General features: G+C 39.8%; 1 protein-coding gene across 6 annotated transcripts in view; it reads right to left on the bottom strand.

The window, feature by feature from the left end:
• Positions 1-24201, bottom strand: part of LOC104967438 (rap1 GTPase-activating protein 2) — an 83050-nt gene that overhangs the window by 23148 nt on the left and 35701 nt on the right. For 3 of the 6 annotated variants that reach the window (XM_010796883.1, XM_010796884.1, XM_010796893.1), the window contains exons 1-2: positions 16429-17192; positions 49-133 (exon numbers count right to left, since the gene is read on the bottom strand). In XM_010796883.1, coding sequence (XP_010795185.1) covers positions 49-133; positions 16429-16580 — 237 coding nt within the window. In that variant the 5' untranslated portion in view covers positions 16581-17192. Of the gene's footprint in view, positions 1-48; positions 134-16428; positions 17193-24201 lie in introns of those variants that run through there. The other 3 variants (XM_010796887.1, XM_010796886.1, XM_010796885.1) reach the window with 2 other exon arrangements.

Raw genomic sequence — 24201 nt, 5'->3', positions numbered from 1 at the left:
ACATGTGTGTCCGAACATATGTGTGCAGGTGTGTGTGTGTGTGTGTACCTTGATGCTGGGTGGTGCAGTGCGGGGCGGTGATGGGGGACATTCTCCCAGAGGGACGTTGGTAATGTTCAGCAGTTCCTGTTTCCTGGAAAGTAGAGGACAACATGAGGAATGAACAAGATTGATTTGTTCCAATGTTTTTAATAAAAGGTCACCCCTCCTCATTTGGGTATGCAGTGCACTCTCACAGTTATTTGATTAGGCTGATCCTAGCACTGTCCTTTCCCTTATTTGAGTGTGTAGATGAAGGACATCTTAGACCAATATTGTCCTGTTGATTAACCCTCAATCAACCCTGAAGAGAAACACTGTTATGTATAATTAAAAAACGCCCTGAAGAAACAAAAATCAACAATCAATTTATCCTGCTAACGAGTTTGGCCTGTGAAAACAAAATGACTTTTCTTGTATTAAAACCTAAAATAATAAACAGTTTGCCAGACCTGCCGTTATTATCCACTTCATACCAGAACACAATTCAATCAAATTACATATCGCATATTGAAGATCGTTTCAAAATATATATAAACTTTACTAATTTGTTTTAATCTAAGTCTTTATGTCCCCACCACTTTTCAACACGAAGTGCCACCTTTGTATTGATGCATACTTAGGGACCCTAAAAAGTAAGCAACCTAAATCGAAAGCTAACTGAAGCTCATTGTGTAAAGAAAGACCTTCAAACTTACTACATTACATTTTATCACTGGTATCATTGTCCATGTTTTACTGTATGTTTTCTGTTTTGCTTTTATTTTACATTTTAAATGTTCTTTTTTCAATTGTTTTTTGTTAACCTATTTTCATTTCTTGTCAGCTTTAATTCAAGGGAATTTCTTTAGGATCACTGTAGATGTTTTATCTTGTTCTGTATTTATTTTATTATGTTTTTTTTCTTGTTCTGTAAAGCACGTTGGGCTGCTTTGTGCATGAAAGGTGCTCTACAAATAAAGTGTATTATTATTACTACTATTATTATGATTTTAGCTAAAATGTAAGGTTTTAAAGTGAGCTACAGTAGAGAGCCTGTTGGAATTATGCAGTGAGGTGTATCAGACGGTGGCTGGGGTCCCGAGGGCCGTCAGGGAAACTTGAAGAGAAGTCCTCTGAGACCCGCAGACTCTTTCATGCCGTGCTTTCTCTGTGCAGCGTGCTCAGAAGCACGAGTGCACATTAATGATTTCAAAATGTGAAAGGGTGAGCTGTGCCTGGGAGACAGCCAGAAAATGAGCCTAACCTCAGAAACCTGCCGTGTATTTGGAGGCTTTTTAAAAAAAAAATGGAATGAAATGTTCAACTATACCAATGGTTAACGTCCTGTTTTAATACCAACAATATGTTATGTTTTATATAACCACATTATTTAACCCAACACATTGAGTTGCTCTGTTATCAAATACCTCAATGTCAATGAAACAACTACATTGTAAGGTTGACAATGAGTGTATTCCAAAAATATTTAGAAATGAGGCTTTTGATAAATAATCGTCAATAACGTGGATATAATCACTTTCTGAAACACGCCCTGCCTCTTTCCTGTGCCTAAGAGGCCATGTCCCAGGGTCGTCAAGGCTTTCTCTACTGCACATTTCTATATCAATATGTATTTTACTCAAAGATTATGCAGCTGTCACAAAACCTAATTCCCCCTGGGATACATAAAGTGTTCTCATTGTTAAGGGCAAATCATAGAACAACTAGAAGAGGGTTAGTTCATAAAATGATATCACTATACTGTAATGCACCCTTTAAATCCAGGAAAACACAACAAATATACCATATTAGGATATTACAATGTCCAAAATCTAATATCTAGTGTTGTTTACAGTTATATTTATTACATTACATTACATGTCACTTGTTAGACGCTTTTATCCAAAGCAACTTACATACTCAATACTGTGGGCAATCCCCACAGGAGCAATTTGGGGGGAAGTGTCTCAGGGACACAACGACATGCTGACTGCAGTGGGGCTTGAACCTGTGCTCCCCCTGATCTGAACACCAACGCACTAATCCACATGCCATTTATGATATTAATTCATTGTATAGCCCTTAAAGGAAAGATAAGTGTTTCAATTAAGTGCTTATTTAAAATTAATAAGCTGCTTCTTTCCTAATAGCCTATCTTTAATTCTCTCTTGTGGCCTTTGGCGGCGAAAACACTGCCACATAAATGTGAAATATTGAACCTGAAGCAGCTTGCCAAAAAAGGAGAAACATTCGTGACTTAATTTAATCACCAGCGCTCCGTGCAGTTGATTGTCATTTCCAAATCATTTCTACCTGTGGCTCGAACAGCAACAGCAACAGTCAAAGCAAAAAGCAAAACCAAAGCAGGCTTGATTCTCACTGCAGGCTAAAACCAAATTCCTGTTTCACCATATTTTTTCCACTGTCCTGAGGGAAAGCCCGTACTGGCCAGTGCTTTCCACAGGTTCAGCATCAAACAATGCATCACTGTGTCTCACTGTGTATGCAACGTTTCAGTGTGTTAGCTCAAAGTAACCAAGGGTGGACTGTGTTTGAAAGAGCTTTATGAGCCGGTTTCTCTTTTTGCTGGACAATGTTTGTTGTTCTTCCTCTTTGTTCTCTCTGTCACAGGTAAGGAGGACACTGTGGGTTTGACCTGTGAAAGTAAAAGCTTGCTACAGTAATAGGGCGGATCCCTGCTGTGTGTCTCTCCAGCTGACCTGTATCGGTGTGTCCACACACACTTACTGTACACAGAGAGAGGCTGTTTGCAGAGGGAAATTGCTCGTGTCCATTAATTAAAGAGGGAAAGACGACAAGCCGGTGTCCTTGCTGCATGGGCTGTCTCTGTGGCAATGAAACAAAAGCTACGTCACCTACTCCCACCCAGGAAGAATGGAGGAAGTGCGCATGCGGAGAGAGAAGGAAGGAGGAAGCAAGGAAATAATTTAGGAAGAACAGGTCATGGAGAAAGTGAGTCAGAAGAGGGAACTTTGGAAAGAGGATTAGACGAGATGTGTGCACTCAAGGCTAAGCATAGCATCAAATGACAGCCAGTATCCTTAGGAACTATGTTTACATTGGACGATTAATCACCATATGATTTATGTACGGTCAAAATAGACTGCCAACGCAGGAAGAAGTGTCATTTAAAAAGGAGGAAATTAAGGGTGTGGTGGATGGGAGTGCACAACAACAGACTTTCATAGAGGAGACCATCACAGACGTTGTGCCTACAATGCAATAACATTCACTGTCTCTGAGCTAAACAAGTATAGGCGCCAGGAGAAGATAATTTGTAACAAATGTCAAGGTTATTGCAGTTAAAGTTATCCGTATTGAGGTTCCCTTTGATTTTCTTCGAAGCAAACATGTAATTTGTGAGAGGCCATATTTGTTGGTTTGGGCTAATTGCATTAGCTTTGCATTTTCTTTCCTTAACCCTGAATCAACTGTTTTAAATGCATGTTTATAACTTAACCATAGTGTTTACTGCAATAGCCACAATATTTCCTTAACATTGACCTTGCCATTGTTGATATTATAGCAAACTAATCACTAACTAATGTTGGGATTCGATGTAATCAAGGATTTCATGTGTTGAAGGACAGTAACGTGAAGACACAAAAATGTAAAAAACTAACAAGGGAACAAATCGGACAACGGAAATTAGAAATCCGGGAGAAACACCTTGCTGTAAGAGTCAGAAACGCTGCTTTTGGCACCACAAGAGGAGACTCACAATGCTGCAAAGTTAGCTGTGCCTCTCAAGAGGAACACCGTGTTATCAATTTCAGTTCTGACTTAATGGATAAATGTTCGATTTTTGATTAGATATTTGTACCCGCGCTTTTCTGTTGAAACCTTCAATGTTGGCTTCGAGGAAATAAGCAACTGGGCTGTGAAATGAAATCACAAGGTCGAATTACATTTAAACCCCTGGCTCAGAGATGGTACAAACAGTGCACGGCAGAAATGTCCCAGCAGCCAAAGTGCAGCGTTTGCCACACAATTGCATTATTTCACAGTAAATACTGGCTGCGGGGAACATGTGGCAGCTGTGTTGGTTTGTGTGACTCTCTTTGTGGCTTGGCGCTACGCCAAGAGAGCTGAAGTCACTTCTTAAAAATTCATTCATCCACAACAATAAGCGTCAACTTTAATGGATTTTTAGGAAAACAGTTGTTGAAGAAAGTGTAACTAAACTCAAGCCTTTGTCATCTTGAGCAAAGATGGTAGTAAATCTGCTAAAGCGAAAATAGGGCAGATTATGCTCTAAATTTACATCCAACCTGGTACAAGATGTTCCATTTTTGAGCACCAACATCTACATAATCCTGCGTGCATTATGCTGCCGCTAATTATCGTTGATTCAACAGTAATTACATCTGCACAGTAATCATGTTTATCTAACGATGCCGGTGGTGATTTTTGCGTGAGAGAAAGAGAGAGAGACAGATAGAGGAGGGAGGGTAATACGTCTCTGTTATTTCTTCTATTGATTCACCCCTTGAGATAAGATTAGGACGGCAGGCACAGGCCGGGACACGGAGGGCGAAGAGAGTGGGAGAAAATAGGGGAGATAGACCGATCACAGGAAGAGGAGATAAGGGGATTAAAACAGGAAACCAAGGTGATGGAGGGTGCAGGGAGGATAAGGGGGAGACAAAAAGACAGAGAGGGTGAACACTTGTCTCTCCCAGGGGGCTTACTGCGCACTTCTGTTGGGCTTCATTTTTGTTATGAAACCTGATAAGAAGCCCGATCCTCGTGCCAATTGGCCATTTAGACAACTGATGGTTTCTCTGATGAAGTTAATACAAGAGTAATTAGAGGCAGAGAAAAGGAAAAAAATGAAGGTTGTGTGGAGGTGGAGAGCGTAGAGGCCCTGCTGTGGAAGGTATAGGACCTGTCAACCCTGATGTCTAATCACTCAGACTGAGATGATAAAGAATCGGACCACACAGCGAAATCCGCAGCAACATTACATATGAGACGTGACAGATGCAGCTCTAATGAGCAATTAAGGGGCTGTTGCTACAGGAGGCATGTGGCGATGCTTGTAACTTAAACCAAAGTTAATGAAGTTACGAGATCGGAAACACATCTTAAGGAAGATATGAGTAGTGTTTTAATGATCAGGGCTAAAGGTGCTAACAGCTGCTTTTTCATGCATTTGAAATGATTAAGGCTCATAATGTAATAAACTAAACATTTTAGACATACTCAGTCCAACAAGATGAGATTTACATCGTAATGGATGGATGTCTAACTTTGGTACAGGGAGTCATATTTCAAAGTCAACTTTAATGTCAATCTTTCAGTTTGTGTGCACAGACAGAGAGATCGAAATGACTGCCTGCATTTTAATGGGTCAAATAGTTTATGACCAAATATCTGAAAAACTAATGTCATTCCCATGACTTTAAGCTGTATACGCAAATATTGTATCCATGTGCACTACATTATGCTAACAATCTCACTGGTGTGAAAAGCACTGTTATGCAACTGTACACCTAAACACTAAACTAAAAACATTTGAATGCTTTATGCATAAGAACAATGTGATAATGGTTGCAAACACATGTATAACTACTCCAAACATAACCTTTAAAGTCTTTATGTAATGCTCATTAAAACATATTGAATTGAGTGTCTATTAGTGAATGTGTGAACAAGGAATTTGTCTTCATGTTCGGGGGTTACTTTAGCAAAACTATTACTTAGAAAAACTGTTGCATTGAAAGGTACAAGGCAAGGTCACAGTGTTGTCATATCTCCCAATTTTCACCATCTCTTTTCCACCGTCCTATCTAATATCTATCAGTCCGTTCTTGTTACAAAGTCCACTCCACAAATAGAGGTAAGAAATGAAAGTATGAGTCAGCTGCCCAACAGGGGAGTACAGGCATCTGAGATATGCCCAGATATGCAGAGAGGTCAGGGGAGCAATAATTAGAAGGCAACTGCACTCAAGTCACCGGCTGTTTCCTGTGGGAACGCCAGGCCTCGCCCTGTCTCTCTGACTGTGATATGAATAGATATAAAGAAGACAGCAGACTGGAGATATGACGGTCCGGACACATAACCTGAAACACTCATTATGAAAAAAGAAGACTGAAAGACGGGTGGTGAGGGGGAAGCATGTTTCATGAAAAGACATCTGCTATTTTTATAAATGAATATATAATATATATATATTTGAATAAAAACACAATTTGTCCTTAACTACAGAGTTGGCAAGCAGAAATAAGATAAATATAAATACATGTTTTTTTCCCTATTAACAGCGTGACTATTGGCTACGGTCTACATGCACACACAAACAGTCAAACTCACATTTGCACACGATAGCCACATACAGAAAACGAACAAAAACAAACAAAACAACTCATCTCATATAATTAGCAATTACAGATGGAAGATAAATGATCATCTTTTCCATCATCATTAAGCCATGCAATGCTCAGACCTGTTGTCTGTGTGTGTGTGTGTGTGTGTGTGTGTGTGTGTGTGTGTGTGTGTGTGTGTGTGTGTGTGTGTGAGACGTGAGTGGGATTTGTTGCAGACATTATTTAACATATAAACAAAACTTAACGAAAACAACATATTGCCAAACACTCCTACACACAAACTTTATCAGTAACAACTTCTATATGTGACAGACTGAAACCCATGTCAACAAGCACACACACACACACACACACACAAACACAAACACAAACATGAACACACCCACACACACACACACATGCAAACAAACAAGCTCAGAGACCTTCAAGTGGCTCTTGTGCAACTCCAAAATGGTAAAAGGGTTCTGTTATTGTGCCTGACTCAGTACCACCGTTATAATAGTTTTCAATTAAGCATAGTTTTGTTTTTAATTAAAAAAGATTTTTGGTTTCAGTTGATTACATTCGCTAGTCTTTTTTTCAGCCAATGTTCAGTTCCGCCTCTGATTTGCTATGGTGCCAAAGATTTCCGCTGTGACTGGTAGGTTAATTTTACTTTTGATTTCAAAGTCTAAACACAGGACGAAAGAGTTTGGTAAGTTGCGAACACTTGGCTAACCCTGTTTCTTTCAAGGCAAAGGAGCATTCAATGAGTGAATAACTATGGTTGGTTGTGCAGATTACAAACCGACGGTTTCCCAGTGTATGCTAACATTAGCGGCTACTTCCTGCTCTTTATTGGGGTTTGGAAAAATGGCCGCTTCGGCTAACACAGCCAAGCACGTTACCTGAGATGATTACGTTTTTCAAGCACATGGGGTAGTCCTCATCCTACAAGCCTTTTCTTTTTTTTTAAAGTGAATGTACTATACAACGAGTACTTGGTTGATGAAGATGCAGCACCTTTAAGGAGCCAAATATGTCAAAATAAACATTATACTATAGGGCTAACTTTCTTTACACTGCAATTAAATAGATGTGGTATGGTGCCAATCATTTCTGCTGTGACTGGTAGGCTAATTTAAATTCTACGTTTTAACACACAGGAATTGAAGGAAGTTACATTGTAGAGTTAGTAATTAAAGTACAGCAGTGTATGCATGCTGGTGCCATTCCTGCAAAGACAGCGCCACACTAAAGCAAACCAGGTCAAAAAAGTAAGGAAAGCCATTGCCCTCCACTCTCTCAATAATGTCTCTATTTAATCCAAGTGTCCGACTACCAGACACCAGTGAAGGTCTCACCCTCTCTCTCCAGGCACACACACAGTCCCACCCAAGGAAACTATGAGTGTGTGCGTCATTTTCTTTCCATCCCAAGGAAACCAGGTTAATTATACTGCAGTGAGTGTGTTACTCTGCATGACACTCATGTGGTTCACTTAAACATAATAGCTAGCAAGACGCCACATTATTGACTTCTTTAAAGATCACACTGGCTAAATGACCAGCTTCTTTGACACATGCACACAGTATCTTTGAGACTGGATTTAGATGTTAAACCTACAGGAAAACAATACAGGCCATTAAAGGTTACACACTGCAGCTTTTGTCTTACCTTTGAAATGTCAGTGTTGTTTTGTGTCTCGCTGCACAAAGAGTGCCACGAGACCTTTGATACGATTACTTGCTACTTCCCAACAGCAGGGAGACACTGATAAAGGCCACGGACTGAATCATGTTTGTTTATTTGTCTATGCTTGTGCTTTACGAAGTTTATCACATTTCATTTGGATAGCTTCGGGCAGGGCTTATGATCAATTCACTGCTGGGGGACTATAATGCATTAGTAAGTGCATAAACAAGTCTTTTGAGCTCGTGAAACCCTGAAACGCAGATCAATTTTGAATAACAACATTTTGCAAAGTGAAATAAATGTTTGTTTGGGTTCAACTCATGAAAAGGTGTCATGAAGATCCTCTTTCCAATTACTTTCTGTTATCACAATATGCTGTCTTCACATGCACTTCCCCTGATGGTAAATGGAAGGTGTTGCCATCATCTTCCTTTCATTTTATGTCATTTGCAAATGCTTTCTGCCACTTAAATTGCGTGACAAAAAAGGTTTTCATAGTCTCTTTATCTGAAGAGTGTTATTTTATTATGTACCCAGACTTTCAATAATGTTCTACAAATTGCAGTAAAACATAGCTGCCTGGCATTATAGCTCTCTCTGTCATATCTCAGGAAATGCCATAAATCATAGCTAATCCTATTCATTTTCTGCCCACTTCCTCCTTATCATTGGCCAATCTAACCCACAGACGAGAGGGAAAGGAAGGGTCAAGCATCTTTGTTAGAAGACATTGAATACTTCTCCTTTCAACCGACTCCACCACATCAGACCAGCTGATAACCACACCAGAGCAGAAAGGTCCCGAAGGGGGGGGCAGAAATAATCATCATCAGGCAGATCGCTGAGAGTGAAGGCCGCAAAGCGAGGTATGGAGAGAAAGAGAATAAATGAATGTCTGACTAAAAGGTCCCGAAGAAAAGGACAGAGATATGAAGAAAAGGCGGGGGGGGGGGGCAGAAATAATCATCATCGGGCATATCGCTGAGAGGGAAGGTCGTAAAGCGAGGTATGGAGAGAAAGAGAATAAATGAATCTCTGACTATAAATAGCATTCTCAATCCCCTGAGCAGAGCTGGGTAAATAGGGCCGTCTTGGTTGGGTCTCTGGACACTTGTTAGAGTTAATACCTTCTCATCCATTACACCTCAAGACAAGGCTGACTGTCACACATATGCACACCAACACATTCGTACAACTAGACAGCGAAGAGTCATGTAAGTTCAGGTGCAATATAATGTCTGCATGTGTGTGTGTGTGTGTGTGTGTGTGTGTGTGTGTGTGTGTGTGTGTGTGTGTGTGTGTGTGTGTGTGTGTGTGTGTGTGTGTGTGACTGTACTAGCAGTCCCCTGCAGCTGCCAATCACAACAGAGGTGAAACATACACGAGGGAGTAACTGAGAGTTCAGAGAAAAAACAGGCGGAGACGGTGGAATGGAAATACGAGTGAGTCAGTGAATAGAAAGCGTTGTGTTTAACAGCCGGAGAAGGAGGGTTTGACAGGGAGAGCAGGGAAGGGGCGGGACAAGGAAAAACTGTGTAAGGCGGTTAAGAAAACCAAAAAAAAATTCTCTGAGAGGAAATGTTAAGACTATTCCATAGGCTTCACAAAAAATAATATGTTACATTTCAATTGTCCAAACACTGTTTAGCATCTGAACACAACAAGTTACCCATTATTTATTATTTTGTTTTCAAGAGTTTTTTCATGTGCGAACACCTGCATGCATGCCTGGCTAACCGTGTAACTTTCAAGGCCAAGAAGTCATTTATTAGTGAATAACTATGGTTGGTTGTGCAGGTTAACTGGATCCGAGAGTATGCTAAAATTAGCGGCTACTTCCTGCTCCTAATTGGATTTGGGGAAATGTAGCCAACGCTTCAGAAAACACAGCCAAGCACGTTACCTGAGATCATTACGTTTGCCAAACACATGGGTTAATCGTCATCCTTTTTACAGGTGAAATTACTATACAAACACTGACTTGGTTGATTAAGATGTAGCACCTATAAGGAGCAAGATAGGATTATATTAGAATAACAAGCTCTACACTGCAGTTGAGGAAAAAAGTTACTTTTATTACCATATCTTTAATAGTTTTTGTATAAAGTATCATGTATATCATTTATCATTCTTGTTTTATCATGGGGAAATTCAAAAGGGTTTTCAAACCAAGTGATGAAGCTAATATTTCCTTTAAGCTAGCTAGCAGCAGCTAATTGTATCCTTTAATTAACGTTTTCATTTCAAATGTGTGGTTTGCGGACTACAAATCACACCCTGGTTTATTTACCCCTTTCAGAAATTAAAGACAAACCCTTTACAAATTACTAAAAATGTAAAGGGGTGAATCTGCTGCCATTTGAGAGCAGAAAGCTTGACAGGGGTTGTAAAAGAAGCCATGTCGTAATGTTACAGCCAAATAGCCACCATCTGTTCTCCGTGTTAGCCAGTTTTACCCGGTTTATTTGTTATTAAATTAGATTGAATCAGTGTGCAGTCACACAGCAGAAGTAGAAACCACAGACGTGCCTTGTATTGTGTGCATGTGTGTCATTTCCTTCTTCTGGACAACTGTCGGGCTGGCTGCAGTGTCGCAGCTCACAGTGTGTCGGAGAAATGGGTTTTAGCTGCGACCAGCTGCTAGCGTAATTTATTCTCTCAGTTGTTAATCTCCAAACATTTCAACAACCACATGGCTTCTGCAAGACACAGTTACAAAGACTCCATGAGCCTGGCTGGATGGTATACGAGAGGCTCTAATCCTGAGCTGGTCAATTTCACACAAAAAAGCTACATTTCAAGTGTAAATGTATTTGGATAGACATAGACATTTTCAGAAGCACTTCAGAGAGAGAGAGCGCTGATTTTTGAATATTCTAATTGATGTTGTTATGCTCTGCAGAAGATCCACAAGATATTCATAATAAGGGCCCTCAAAGAGATAGACCACTGACTAGTGTTTGATGAGATTTTCTCTTTGGGGACCGCGACTGTTGAGATACTTGTGTAACTGTCAAATCAAATCAATCTATCTACCCCAGAGGGAAATATCAAATGTGTGCTGCTGGGTTTGAACACCAAAACAAATCAGACCACTGGGACAATCACTCGAAACTGTGAGACCATAACAAATGATTAAAAACAACAGGAGAGGAAAAAAACTAATATCATATCAAGTGTTCTACAAAAATATGTGTCGAAAAGAAGATATTGTTTATTAATGTGCACACAGGACAGTTTTCCATGTTTAGACTATGAAAGGTCATCAATGGCAACGTTCAGTAGTGACCTGAAGGCAAGATCTTAAATTCTCTGTGCAGGACAATTTACTGTATGGGCCTGCTTCCAGTAATCCCTGATCAGTGTCTGACTCACCCGTATAACTGTCTCCTGTCACATTAAGCATCTTCTTCCTGCCTGTGTAAAGACTTCCATGTCAGGCAACATTAAATCAAGATGAGGCAAATATGCTTCCATAAAAAATCCTCAAAGCAGAGAAAAACCTTAAACGAGTGTCTTTTCCTCAGGATGATACGCACAGCTCCACTTTTTAGGAATCTCATTGAGTTTCGTATCACCAGATCTATTTCCTCTCCCTTACTAAAAGCCATTTAAAGCAGTGGACAACTTTCTAAAATCAATACTCATTTCCTCAGTTTTTGCTACATTGAACAGGATGAAAGACTCCTCCACAGGCCGGTGATCTTATTCCACACCGTGCGTGTAGGCTGACGAACAACCGAATCATCAGCACATTTTATGATGTTCCTGTCCTCACTATTACTTTGACAGGTGTTCTTATAAATAATATATGGGAGGTGAGAAAGACCTGCAGTGAACTGAAGAGGGATTTTAATTGAGGAGAGAATGATAACAGTCACTAAGACCTGAAACAGCCCACAGTTGTGTATAGTTATATAATATATACAGTATATATGAACTGACAGCACATGTTGGTGCACAGCTATTGGCATTTCTTATATTATTATTTCCATTGTTGAGTAAAACATTTTTAAATGAGATGTTTAATTGTTTAATTCCCTCTGTGCACACGACATGGCTGGCCACACCTCTCAGAATAAAGGTCATTAGCATATTGGGACACATAAGGGTGTGGTTACAATATATTTGTTATATGAATTATTGCACATGAAAGACCCATTTTGTAGACACAGAAATAGTTTTCTGGAGGATTCTAAAAAGCAGTTTGAAGCTGAAGCGAGCAAACAGTTGGTTAGCTTAGCATAAAGACAGGAAACAGGTGAAAACAGATTGCCTGGAAGCAAAATTATGCCAACAGCACCTCAAACAAGTATCTAATTGACACGTGAAATATTGTTTGTTTAATCAATGCATAAACCAAGCTGTTTTCAGTTTGAAGACCATGTGAACTACTGGTTACACCGATTTCAGACTGTTCAATTGAATGCATGTTATGTAAAGATGTATTTTTCAAATAATTTTCTGGTTTGAGTACCTACAGTATAGGCAGCTGTATGAGAGATTTAAAACTCTAAAGTCCTTGATTTTGTGTCTATAAAACCCACCACCAGAAACCCCGTATTTCAGAGGTATTTCCATTAAAAGGGTCTCCTTGAGTCTTTCACAGCTGAAAAATAAAACACAAATGACCCTGACAAGTAGAAACATTGCTTATAAAGAAGCACGAAAGGAGGTGTGCCAAGTTGGCTGCAATCATTCAGGCTAGAGGATGTTTTGATGGTTTCAAAAGGGTTTCTACAATTGAAAAAATCCTTGAAGATTGGGAACCTATGAAAAATACCATAGAAAGATAAAACTATTTAAAAAGTTTCCTTATAAATGTAAGCTGCCCCAATTCACATTTACATGTATATGCTGTTAATGCACCTGCGACAACCTTTCCCTGTGAAGCCGTTCAGCAAATGGAATTCATTTGGGCTTTTATTATGAAGCATCTGCTCAGCCCTTTTGTGGTTATAAGCATAATTTACAGACGAGGTTAGCAATTCATCTCTACATGTGGACATTTTCTCCCCTTGTTTGACAGTGAATCAGTCTTATACATTACAGTGAACCACTTAATGCAGTTTTGTGAGCCAGAAAACCTCCACTTATAGTGAAGGTCATGCTCTTTCCTGTGCAATTACTCTCAAACTCCCCGTAATCAACAGGAGGTAGCGTAGCAACGGGCCAGTGCATTCGGAGAACATGCTAATTCAATATTGCAATTTGCTAAATTACATTGACGATGACGTATCAATCTTATATGGTTTCTCTTGTTGACTCAAGTAGTTAGTAGTTCTCCAGTATGTTACATAGAACGCCATGATGTTGGAAGGTACACAGTGTGGATTATGATTGTAAAATGCTAGCATTCATGCTGAGATTATAAATAAGGTTTTAAAAACGATCAAAACACTGTTTATCTCTCTCTCACCTACACAGACTGTACCACAAACCGACAGGGAATCATAACCGTTCAGCCACTTGTTGAATAAGAACTGCCTGAATACAACTAATGCAGACCTCATGCTGTTCGACTTAATGGAAATGTACATCATGGCTGTATCAGTGCAGGGATAAAGAGTGAGAGGAATACACAGAAGTAAGAGGCAAGGAGGGAAACTGTATGTCTGTGCGTTTGTGTATGGACTTCACTGTGTGAAAAATGTTTCACATGTTCTCTGCAGAAAAGCGAGGTGGTGAAAAAGTCTGTAGCAGTCTATGCAAAGTGTTTCCTATTGCCTGTCTGTATTTTCATTTCCATTGTATTTGTTGTTTTAAATATAAGGCTGCTTAAGTTTAAGAACCTAACATATCTTTCCTCTGGATAATTATGCTGTCCAGACATCATTGTACTGTTATGATTTGAGGAGAATCATTCAAAACATACTTCTGGTGAAAATGTGTTTCCATGATAGAACGTGACATTGCCGTTTTGTTGCATTCACAAATGATACATAGCCTCCAGGCATGGCTGGATTAATATAAGGCCCTTGGGCAAAATAAGAAGTGCTTGGGCCCGACTGACAACCCCTTCCTCCCAGTCACTGTGTGTTTACCCTTTTGCCTTCAAGTACATCATTTTGCCCAGAGCCACAGAAAGCATAAATCTCCTGCTGCAGGTTTGCTGTGTATTGCATTTGTTATTAAATACACCATATTTATACACAATGAGGGAATTCTATCAACTAAAATATTAAGTTTTGCTTCCTTATAAAAACTGAGACTTCAGGATTAGGTAATATAACAGGTGTTTATCATCTTAGAAGAAAAATAATCAAATCACCACAAACCAGCTGTCGCACAATTAACCCTGAAAGCACAAGTGCTAATCCAGCCTCGCCTCAAGGGTTTAATTTTAAACTATATAAAACTAAATTACACACACACACACACACACACACACACACACACACACACACACACACACACACACACACACACACACACACACACACACACACACACACACACACACACAGAGGTCAGATAAACTTATCAGCGTTTGCAAAGTGAGTTACAGTCTATTTCCATGTAGCCTATTTTGGTCCAGGCTATTAGCACATAGTAGCAAATTGCATTCAGTGCTGCCTATCAGGTGTTCACACACACACACACACACACACACACACACACACACACACACACACACACACACACACACACACACACACACACACACACACACAAACAAAGCTACACATTCACACACTAACATACACACAAACACACACACACACACAGAACCTGAAACACAGACCACACTGTATATGCTTCACCGCGATGACATTCAGACAGAATGGATTACCGCTTAAGGTGATTCACAAAAGATATTGAACTTCCTTTGTGCCTTTTCTGCTGTTGTTTAAAGAAAAAAGCAGGGAGAAAAAAGACAGAAAAAAATAGAAACATTTATTTGAACGCCGCAAGCTATAGGTGCTGAACAATTGTGGAAGCGAATCTTCAAAACTCCGGACAAGGAATTGAAACGTGACAGAGATAACTCGTGTGCAAATGTACTATACAGGTCTGACAGAGCTATTGTCATTCACCTTTAGACCGTTTAAGAAGATGAGTACCCAAGAAAATCTCACTGAAAAATCTTTGCCTGAGACCCCTTCTGCATTCCTGAGTTATTGATGATTTCACTCTAGCCTCAGGTGGTAATAAGCGCTGATCTTAGTGAATGAAACTGATTTTTTCCTGATGAGGCTCATTTGCATGTTCCTGTTTGCCACACATACATTGAAGTAGGCAGTGACATGTTGTAGCTAGAACTCTCAGGCAGTGCAGAAGTAGAAGAAATTATAAATATGTATAAAAATAGCAGAGGAGCACCGTTTGATATTTGCTTGGCAGCGCAGTTCTTATCTGTCTATTTGCTCCTCAATATTCAAACTCATTCTGCAACAACCTTCTGCTGAGATCCCAATTTAACTGTATGTGCAAACTGCTAATGTTAGCTCAGTCCAAACAGGTCAGGCAACCTTGTACACTGTTTGCTTTCAGTTGGGATATTCCCATGGGTCATATTGACTGCACTCATCCTAGGTAGTATTAGCAGTAAGATGACACAACACAGCATGCAGGGGAAATCCTCTTATTGGCGAAATTGGAGTGGCAATTTCTGAAGGTCTTGACAATCTAGTATTAACTGTCATCATACAAACCTGAAGAGCTCAAGAGATTGAAAGGCATTGTTTTGTTGCTTTCATGTTAACCTTCATAGTCCATAATACATTCATTGAAAGCCTGCTTCAATCCCATATTTACAGCTGCTGTTTACAGCTTGGGTGTAGGCAGTAAATCACTGTATCCTTTTCTCCACTATAATTCACAGCTCACCTATTGAACTTGAGCTCACCCACGACTCTGCCCTAAACAAATGGAAGGGTTTCTTTGTTATTGCAGGTGTCAACAAGTGTCAATTGGTGCTAGTTTATGCATAAAAAACTAGAAATATAAACAGAAAAGGAAGGATGACCTTTGCTCTGCAGCTTCTCCTTTTCATTGGACACATCTCCCTCTTTGAACACTTGCTTCTTTCCTCTCAGTCGCCTCTTGAAAAGGACTCAACCTCTTTTCACCCACAATCCTCACTACCTTTCTATTTCTTTCAAGTCTGTTATTTCCACTGACTAAGATATAAATAAGACACACTAACTCTTATAAAAGGACCTTTAGGATTATAAAACTGCAGATGGAATCTCATTGAACCACAAAGAGTACAAAGTGCCCCATGCCTCTGAATTAACAATGACATTACAGGGTAATAAAGTTTTCTTTACAATCCCAGCTGCAACACTGCACTGCAGCCTGTTTGATCTTAAGCTAAATGTAAAATACCCAGCATGCCTTCCTCATCAAACCACAAAACGGGACAAACTTCACCCACCCTTCGCTCTCCTCTTTCTCCCTCTCCTTCTCTCTCTCCTTCTCTCTCTCCTTCTCCTTGGCTTTGCGAGACTTGTGCAGGAGTCCGATCAGGATCACAGCAGCCCGAATGCCAGCCTTTTTGTTGTGGATTCGTCCTCCGGTCTGAGACATTTTGGGGGTCTCTGCCGGTGCCAGGAGGGGTTCGGGGGACAGACAATCCAAGGTCAGGCCAGCTCCAGGGTCCCCGGGCTGCAGGACCGGCTTGGGTTTGCGGGCTTCCAGTGTGAGTTGGGAATGTCACAATATTGGTTCTGAAAGCTGTCTGGTTTAGAGACAGCAGGCAACTTTCAGCCGAGCAAGTACCTGTTTGAGTTCTGACCCTGGATTCTCAGTTCTGTTGTGGTTTAGGTCTGGACCAGTAATCCAAAAGTTAAAATATCTGAAGCCACTTTTGGTTTGGCAGGTGGTCAGATCCGATTAAATCTCTGTTGATCTTTGTGTTGGAAACAATGCGCATTTCTTGTAATCCCAGCAGTCCAGACAGACAATGTTGGACTCCGGCTCAAGGTGAACTTCTATCTGCATCCCCTGCATGAGCAGTGAATCTGTGCATCCGAGCTCCATAACACATCATGGTCCCCGACGAGAGGATGGAGAGTGGCGCTACTGACAGCAATGCCGACACACACACTATGGCACAGCATCTCTCTGTCTACCTTCCTCTACCTTCCAACATCTCCCTCCTTCTGTAACATGCTCTGTTTCTTCCCTCTGTGTCTGCTGCTGCTGCTCTGCTCCTTCCTTCCTGACTGCTGAGCCCCTCCCTCCTTCATCTGATTGGATGGAGTTGGTAAAAGGACCGCCTCCTCCTCCTCCCCCTCTACTCTTTGCCTCCCTCTATCTCTCCCTGCCCTTGTTAATAATGTTATATTAGTCTCACTGACCTTGTTCTATCTATCTATCTATGCTTGATTTTCTGATTTCATTTCAAGGCACATGCATGCCAACCGGCGCACACCGTCTCTCTCTCTCTGACACACACAAACACACACACACACACACACACACACACACACACACACACACACACACACACACACACACACACACACACACACACTCAAGTCCCTCTGTGTGAAATCTCAATTCAAAACAGGCTTATCAGCCTATTTCCTTCTGTGCCGTTGCCAAGGACATTAGAATTGAAATATAACCTCACAAAATGAAAGGAGATTAAATGACACCGCATGAAGAAAATATAATTTCACCAAATTTGACATGCCTTCCTTTGTGCACAGACACACAGGGAAAAATATAACACGTTTCTTCAAACTACATTTCTTGTCCGATGCCTCGTACTATTATCCTGTCGTGCCACATCTTTTCTCCAATTTACCTGTATTTGTATTCCTCCCACTATTAAACTGTCAGCATGCTTATCACTTTTCACAGTCTACTGTGTTTTCTGTCCATTTTGAGTCCGAGTGCTTTTCCTCTTCTACAGATCACTAAACAGAGCTAAAGTAGTCAGGTCCCTAAAATATATTGATCTAAAGTGTTGTGTTTCAACCAATGCCTCCTATTTTCTTTCTCTCTGTTAGGGATTGACTGAGTGAATGAGTGTTGGGTTCATAATTGACTCATACTGTAGCTTCAATAATTCAAGTAGCATTAGCTAGCATTATTTTTTTAATTGTTCTAATTAGTATCTACACCATTTTTTTTAACAGAACAAGCTGCTTCATCATTAATTGATTCATTTTCATTCCTTTTTTTTCTTTCATTAGTTTTTCGTATAATTCATTATATACAGGACTAGTAATTGATTTGATCTTGTTGAATACATCAAGTGGCAGCCAGGGAACAGTTAGCGTAACACTAGCTTAGCATTAAGAATGCAAGCAGGAGTCCATGGTTGCCTGGCACCAGTTACGTTGAAGTCATTGTATGGCTTTGACAAACACAATATAATTAGTGAGCTTGAGAGGTAGTGTTTTTCACCCTTTGGACAGAGCCAGTATGGTATTTTTCTGTTATCTCCAGTCTTTATGCTAAGCTAACCGTCTTTTGGCTCCTACTTTATACATCACAGACAGACATTGGAGCAGTATCACTCTTCTTATTTAACTTTCAGCAAGAAAGTGAATAGTAAGTATTTCCAAAAATACTAAATTATGCTTCAAGCATTATACAAATACATATCCTGGTATACAGGAAGCAACCGTTATGTTTCCAGTTAATAATACAATGGATTTCATGTGTTAATAGAAACTGTCACACATTTTTGCACCATTGCGAGATTTGTGAACTTTCTTCGTCGGCCTTTACTGCACGGATTTCCTCATTTTTCGAATGAGTTCCTGTTATAAAAGGGTTTTTATATTATTACATAATACACGTCTTTCAATTCAAGTTCAAAATAGCTGCGTGAATTATGACTTTCGCACGTGGCAACAAAGATCTATAGACGGACAAGGACAAAGACATATAGCAACATAAAAGCCTGACACTGCAGAGCTATACACAGTGAGTCACAATGCACATCAGTGACACTGGCAAATGGGGATAATGTTTTTCGAAAAGCTGAAATGGAGCATCACAGACTCCTTGTTTGGAGGATAATTAGAAAAATTCATCACTCAAGAAAGGAGACAAAGACATCTGAATAGATTTGATGCTTCAGACAGCAACCAGGGAATAGATTCAGCCGGGAAAACAGCAGCAACAAACACAACCATAACATTGAGGGTCCCATTTCTCTCCTGCATTGCTTTTCCTGTGTATTGTCAGCGCTATAGCAACTGCAGAGCTGCCAGAGTATTTGCCCAGAGAACCCCAAGGCTGTAAACCCTTGAGACCCACCCAATAAAAAAGGTTTGGTAGATTTTTGAAAAAAAAAAATGTGCTTTCAAAAACTGCAGTTAGTTTTTTTCAACAGATCATGGCTTCCTTGCTTAAAGCCACCTGAGGATTTTCTAAACTCTTCCATGGAGCAAACAAAAAAGCTCAACTGGACTATCACATTTTCCCAAGAGATCAACTGCAAAAAAACAACAAAGAAAACATGCACAAACATTCTCTCTCTCCCTCACACATACACTAGCAGTTGCACGGCCATTTCACTAGGGCCTACTATAAGTGCGTCATCAAGGGGGGAAATGAGACACCTGTATCCTTTTACTTTCAGACCCAAAAACACCACTCACTCTCTTCCAATCACCCCCTCCCCGTTCTCCCATTCTCTCACTCACACACACACTGATACACCCCCCCACAGGTGTGACAATGTTCCTGTGAGTTTCACTAAGGTGCACCAGTACACTTCTGAGCTTGAATACACATTCAGAGTAGATATAGTCTAGTTTGTACGTGCAGGCTATTAACAAGGACATTCACTGATTCATCTTTTTGAGAAAGGAAAGTGTTTATTTCTTCAGTCATCTGTTTATTTTATTTGTATATAGAGTTTTATAGGTTTCTTGCAAGGCCAAAGAGTCCCAAATCCATCAAATCCTCCAACAACCCTCAGATAAGGCCGCCAATAACCAAAAAGGCAGCCTCCTATTAATTATTTGGGTTTTTCATATTTTATTAATCCAAGCAACTGTTCAATTCAACTCTCTCCTAGAAAGATAATCCACATTCTGCGCAAAGCCTTATTACTAGGAATACAATTCTGAGCAACAAGGTGGCTTAATCTTAGTTTTATTTTTGACACATTGGGAACGGGAAAACATGTAGTTTTTGTTTGTGGCTGGAAAACAGTAATTATGATTAATCCTTTATATTGTGTTGCAGCAATAATTCACCCTAACTTGAAGCAAAATGACATGTTGGTTTTTATAATTCGAGTGAAAATCGATGACGGTTGACCACTTTGTCGGTTTGAAGTGTAGGTAAGCATGTACAGAACTAACCCTTTGTGTCTCTTAGTTGCACACACTGAAACACTCATGTGTCTCTCAATGGTGCCAAGCAGCCTTTCCTGTCACTTCACAGCTTCTCAAGTGTCTCCCAAACAAACAGATGCCAGTCTTCTAACGTCATCTCTCTTTGCTGCTCAATCTATTACGGGAAACACACACACACACACACACACACACACACACACACACACACACACACACACACACACACACACACACACACACACACACATATACAGATGACATGCTTTACTCTGAGATACACCATATAGTAAACAAAATGAATTTTGGCAGGCGTTATAAAAGGTATTTTATGACACGTGTGTGTGTGCACACACACACATACGTGTACTCATAATGCTTGACCCAGCGTCAAGCCTGCTGGAGAAAATGACCTTCACTGCTGCTGAGTAACCACTCCATCCCCCAACACACAGACACACACACACACACAAATACACACATCACACACTCATTACCTTCTCTGCAGTTCAATTCCTTTTTTTCCCAATCCTGCTTGTTCTTTTTATATAAGAGAAAAATAATGATCGGTACTGTATTTGAAATCCCTCACTATCATGGGTGTATAAAAGTCTGTGTGTGTGCTTGTGTTTGATTTTCTGCAGATGTGTAGCACTGCATTTAGCTCCACCAGACAGAAACCGTTGTGTTTGTAGTCAAGGCATGAACAAGAGCCCAATGTTTATGAAGAAATAAGGTTCAAAGGTAAATGTCAAACGTACTATAAATAAGAGATTACCTCGTAAATGTCATGTTGTCATATAAATCAAATGATGTGCTGTGAAAGTAAATAGAAGGAAAGGCCATCCCTCCCTTATCAATGTAGGGATCTCATGGTTTGGGTATGAGAAGTTCACATGTCTTATTTTGTTTTTAATGCAGAGTGGACTTTGATTATGGAGTGAAAAAACGATTTCAAATGTTGTAGAGATATTGCGGTTTGATTAAGTGTTGTTTGTACGTGAATACTCAACGTTTTGAAACTTGGTTAGTCTTCACAAGGCTTTGTTTGTCATGTCAGTACAAGCTAGTGTGGAAAATACCTTCCTCTGTGTGTCGGTGCTGGGGACATTTAAGTGATATTAAATTGGTATTTTATCATTTTAATTAGAGGGAGAAAGTCTGACATGTATTGTTTGATTTCATTTACTAATTATCTTCTCTAGAAACTAAACAAATCCAATTAAATGTTTGCCTTTCCATTTCTCATTTGGTGTGGCTTTTAACTCTTAATCTAATAAAGAATGTTGCAAAGGCTGTATCTACGTTAGACATCATACTTTCAGCCATGCTGAAGCCTTCTTAGGAGCTTTCTTGTCATCGTTTAACGCATTTTCTTTTCTTGCACTCGTGCAGCTTGTATTCCTTAATATTCCCCTCCTTCAATATCCTGCCCCCTATCTCTTCCTCTCACTTGTCCTCATCAGAAGTATTCCAGTCATCTATAGTGTACGGTAGGAATACCAGATGAAGGGAGACTTCTGTAGAAAAAAAATGACATTTTGATTTTGTAAGAATCATTTTTGAGCTTACTACCTAATATTTAACTTCTGTAGGATAACAGTATACTGATAACTCCTGTCCAATCTGCACAGTGAGTGGAGGAAAGTCATTTAAATGTGATTATTTCGACAGAATATGTTATCACTGATCACCCTGTATTAGATAACCAGTAATCTGTTACTAAGAACCTGCATCCATGTATAGACTAGTCCACCCCTCACTGCCTACCTGCCACTGAGTCTCACGTTGTATCACACCTCCTTTCATCACCCCTCTCTGTGTACTTTCATCCCTTGAACAGTACATTCTGATCCTTTCCCCAGTACTTTCATCAAGAAGGCCCATTTTTCCCAACTACTGAGAGCACTACAAGTATGGTAACACACAGGTATGATCACACACATGCATTACACTCAAACACAAACACAGACCTAAAGTAAAGGCTGTGTCAAGTGATTTATAGAGGAGTTTACTATAAACATAAACCCATAAAGCACTCGCCACAGTCTCTTGAAAAATCATAAACTGTTCCTCTTTCTGTTCAACTTATGTCTAATTCGGTATAATTTCCCACTCAAGTGTGTGTGCAGTCAGCTCAGCAGTTACCACTTGGGTTTCCTCTTTTAGCTAAAATTAGAAGTATAGCGCCCGGGTGGAATTCCAGATCATTATATGCACTGTAGAAAAGAAACAATACTGTATTTATACTTAAAAAAACATAACCAACAATTATTTGATACAGATGAGTAATGCCTGTGTAGCCGAAGCACTACTAGTTTATTCCTCTGAGCCGGGAGCTCCATTGTGGTCCAAAAACAATTACAGCCACATTAAGGAACCACACTGTTGCACTGGGTAACATGTAGCCTCATTACCATGAACACTAACTCTCACATACTGCATCCAGCTGCCCCAGATACTCACTAGAGCACTAAATGTGAATTAATACGCTGCTGAAAATAGTCCCCAACCACTTCTCTTTTTGTCACATGTTTGATTAGTTTGGGAAAACGTACAATTCCAAGCTGTTTTAGTTCATGACTGAACCTTTTATAAATGCATCAATATAAAGTATACTGTATTTTTAGGATTAACATTGTATATAGGAGGAAACACGCCTTGCAGCCAAATGCCAATAATCGCTCAGAAAGTTGTCAAGTTCAATTTGGAGCTCTTTTGTTGTCTTTTCATGTATTTTTTGGACACAAACAAAAATCTAATCGCTAAAAAATGTTTATCTTCTTGACTCTGGATTTGTGTTTTATTTGTAATGTGCCAGTTCATGCCTGCTATATCCAACAAAGTAATTTCCCATCTAATAGTCTTTGTTCTTTTTGCTTTTGAATTGATGCTAAATGCATATAATAATATAAAAGGCACTCAACTTGGCGTTATAATAAAGAAGAAATGGAGACAGCGAAGTGGATGTTTAAGCAAATGCATCAATTTCCTTCTCAGCACATTGCCCTGTACAATTAGGCTTTTGTTTCTTTTCTCTTGTTTTTCTGCTAATCAGATTTAAGTGTGGAGCTCTTATTTATCTTTCCAGCCGAGGCAGCTGTAGCTTCTCATGCTACTACCCATTTCCTCTGCAGGCAACATGCAAATAAATCCTCAACCGAGTGATAGAGGATTTTCCCAGAAGTACTTGACAGCTGTTTCAAAATGTAAAAGCTTCATGAATCACTTTTGTACCATATTAGCAAAAGAGCAGCAAACAAAGCACTGAGTTTGTAGGATTAGTACTTTAAGGAAACCTCACAGCAGCATGCTACGTTTTTTTCCAAGGCAAGGTAACAAAAGTGAGTTATACTCAGACACTGTGCCTAGGCAGGGAAACTGCTCTTACATAAGTAACGCACACATAACATAATAACACAGTCACACCCACAAACAAACATGTTACCTAGAGATGTCCCGATCCGATCACGTGATCGGGGATCGGAGCCGATCACGTGATTTTCAAAAGATCGGAATCGGAAGAAAAAAAATCGGGGATCGGGATTTTTTTTTTCTTTTTTTTTAAATACTTTTTTTAAATGTTGTATTCAATGTTACAAAACAAAAATGACCATGTTCAAGTCTTAAAGTCATCCTGAGGCCTTAGTTTTGGTTTCAAATTACACAACATCATGTATGTGTTGCTTCTTTGGGGCTTGTTTTCATAGACCTGGTTGCTTATTTCTCTCAAATCTGGCAACAGAGTGGGCGCAGTGTCTAATTGTAGCAGTAAGCTAACGAGTACTGATAAGCTTTATTTTGTTTTGATCCAATGCTGCACAACTGAACTGATCCAATGCTGCTGTGAAAAAAAGAAGCTATATCCATGTTGGATAGAATAT

This window comes from Notothenia coriiceps, unplaced genomic scaffold (genome assembly GCF_000735185.1).
Source record: "Notothenia coriiceps isolate Sejong01 unplaced genomic scaffold, NC01 NC01_scaffold00037295, whole genome shotgun sequence".
Classification (NCBI taxonomy): Eukaryota; Metazoa; Chordata; class Actinopteri; order Perciformes; family Nototheniidae; genus Notothenia; species Notothenia coriiceps.
This window is presented reverse-complemented; position numbering and strand designations above follow the sequence as displayed.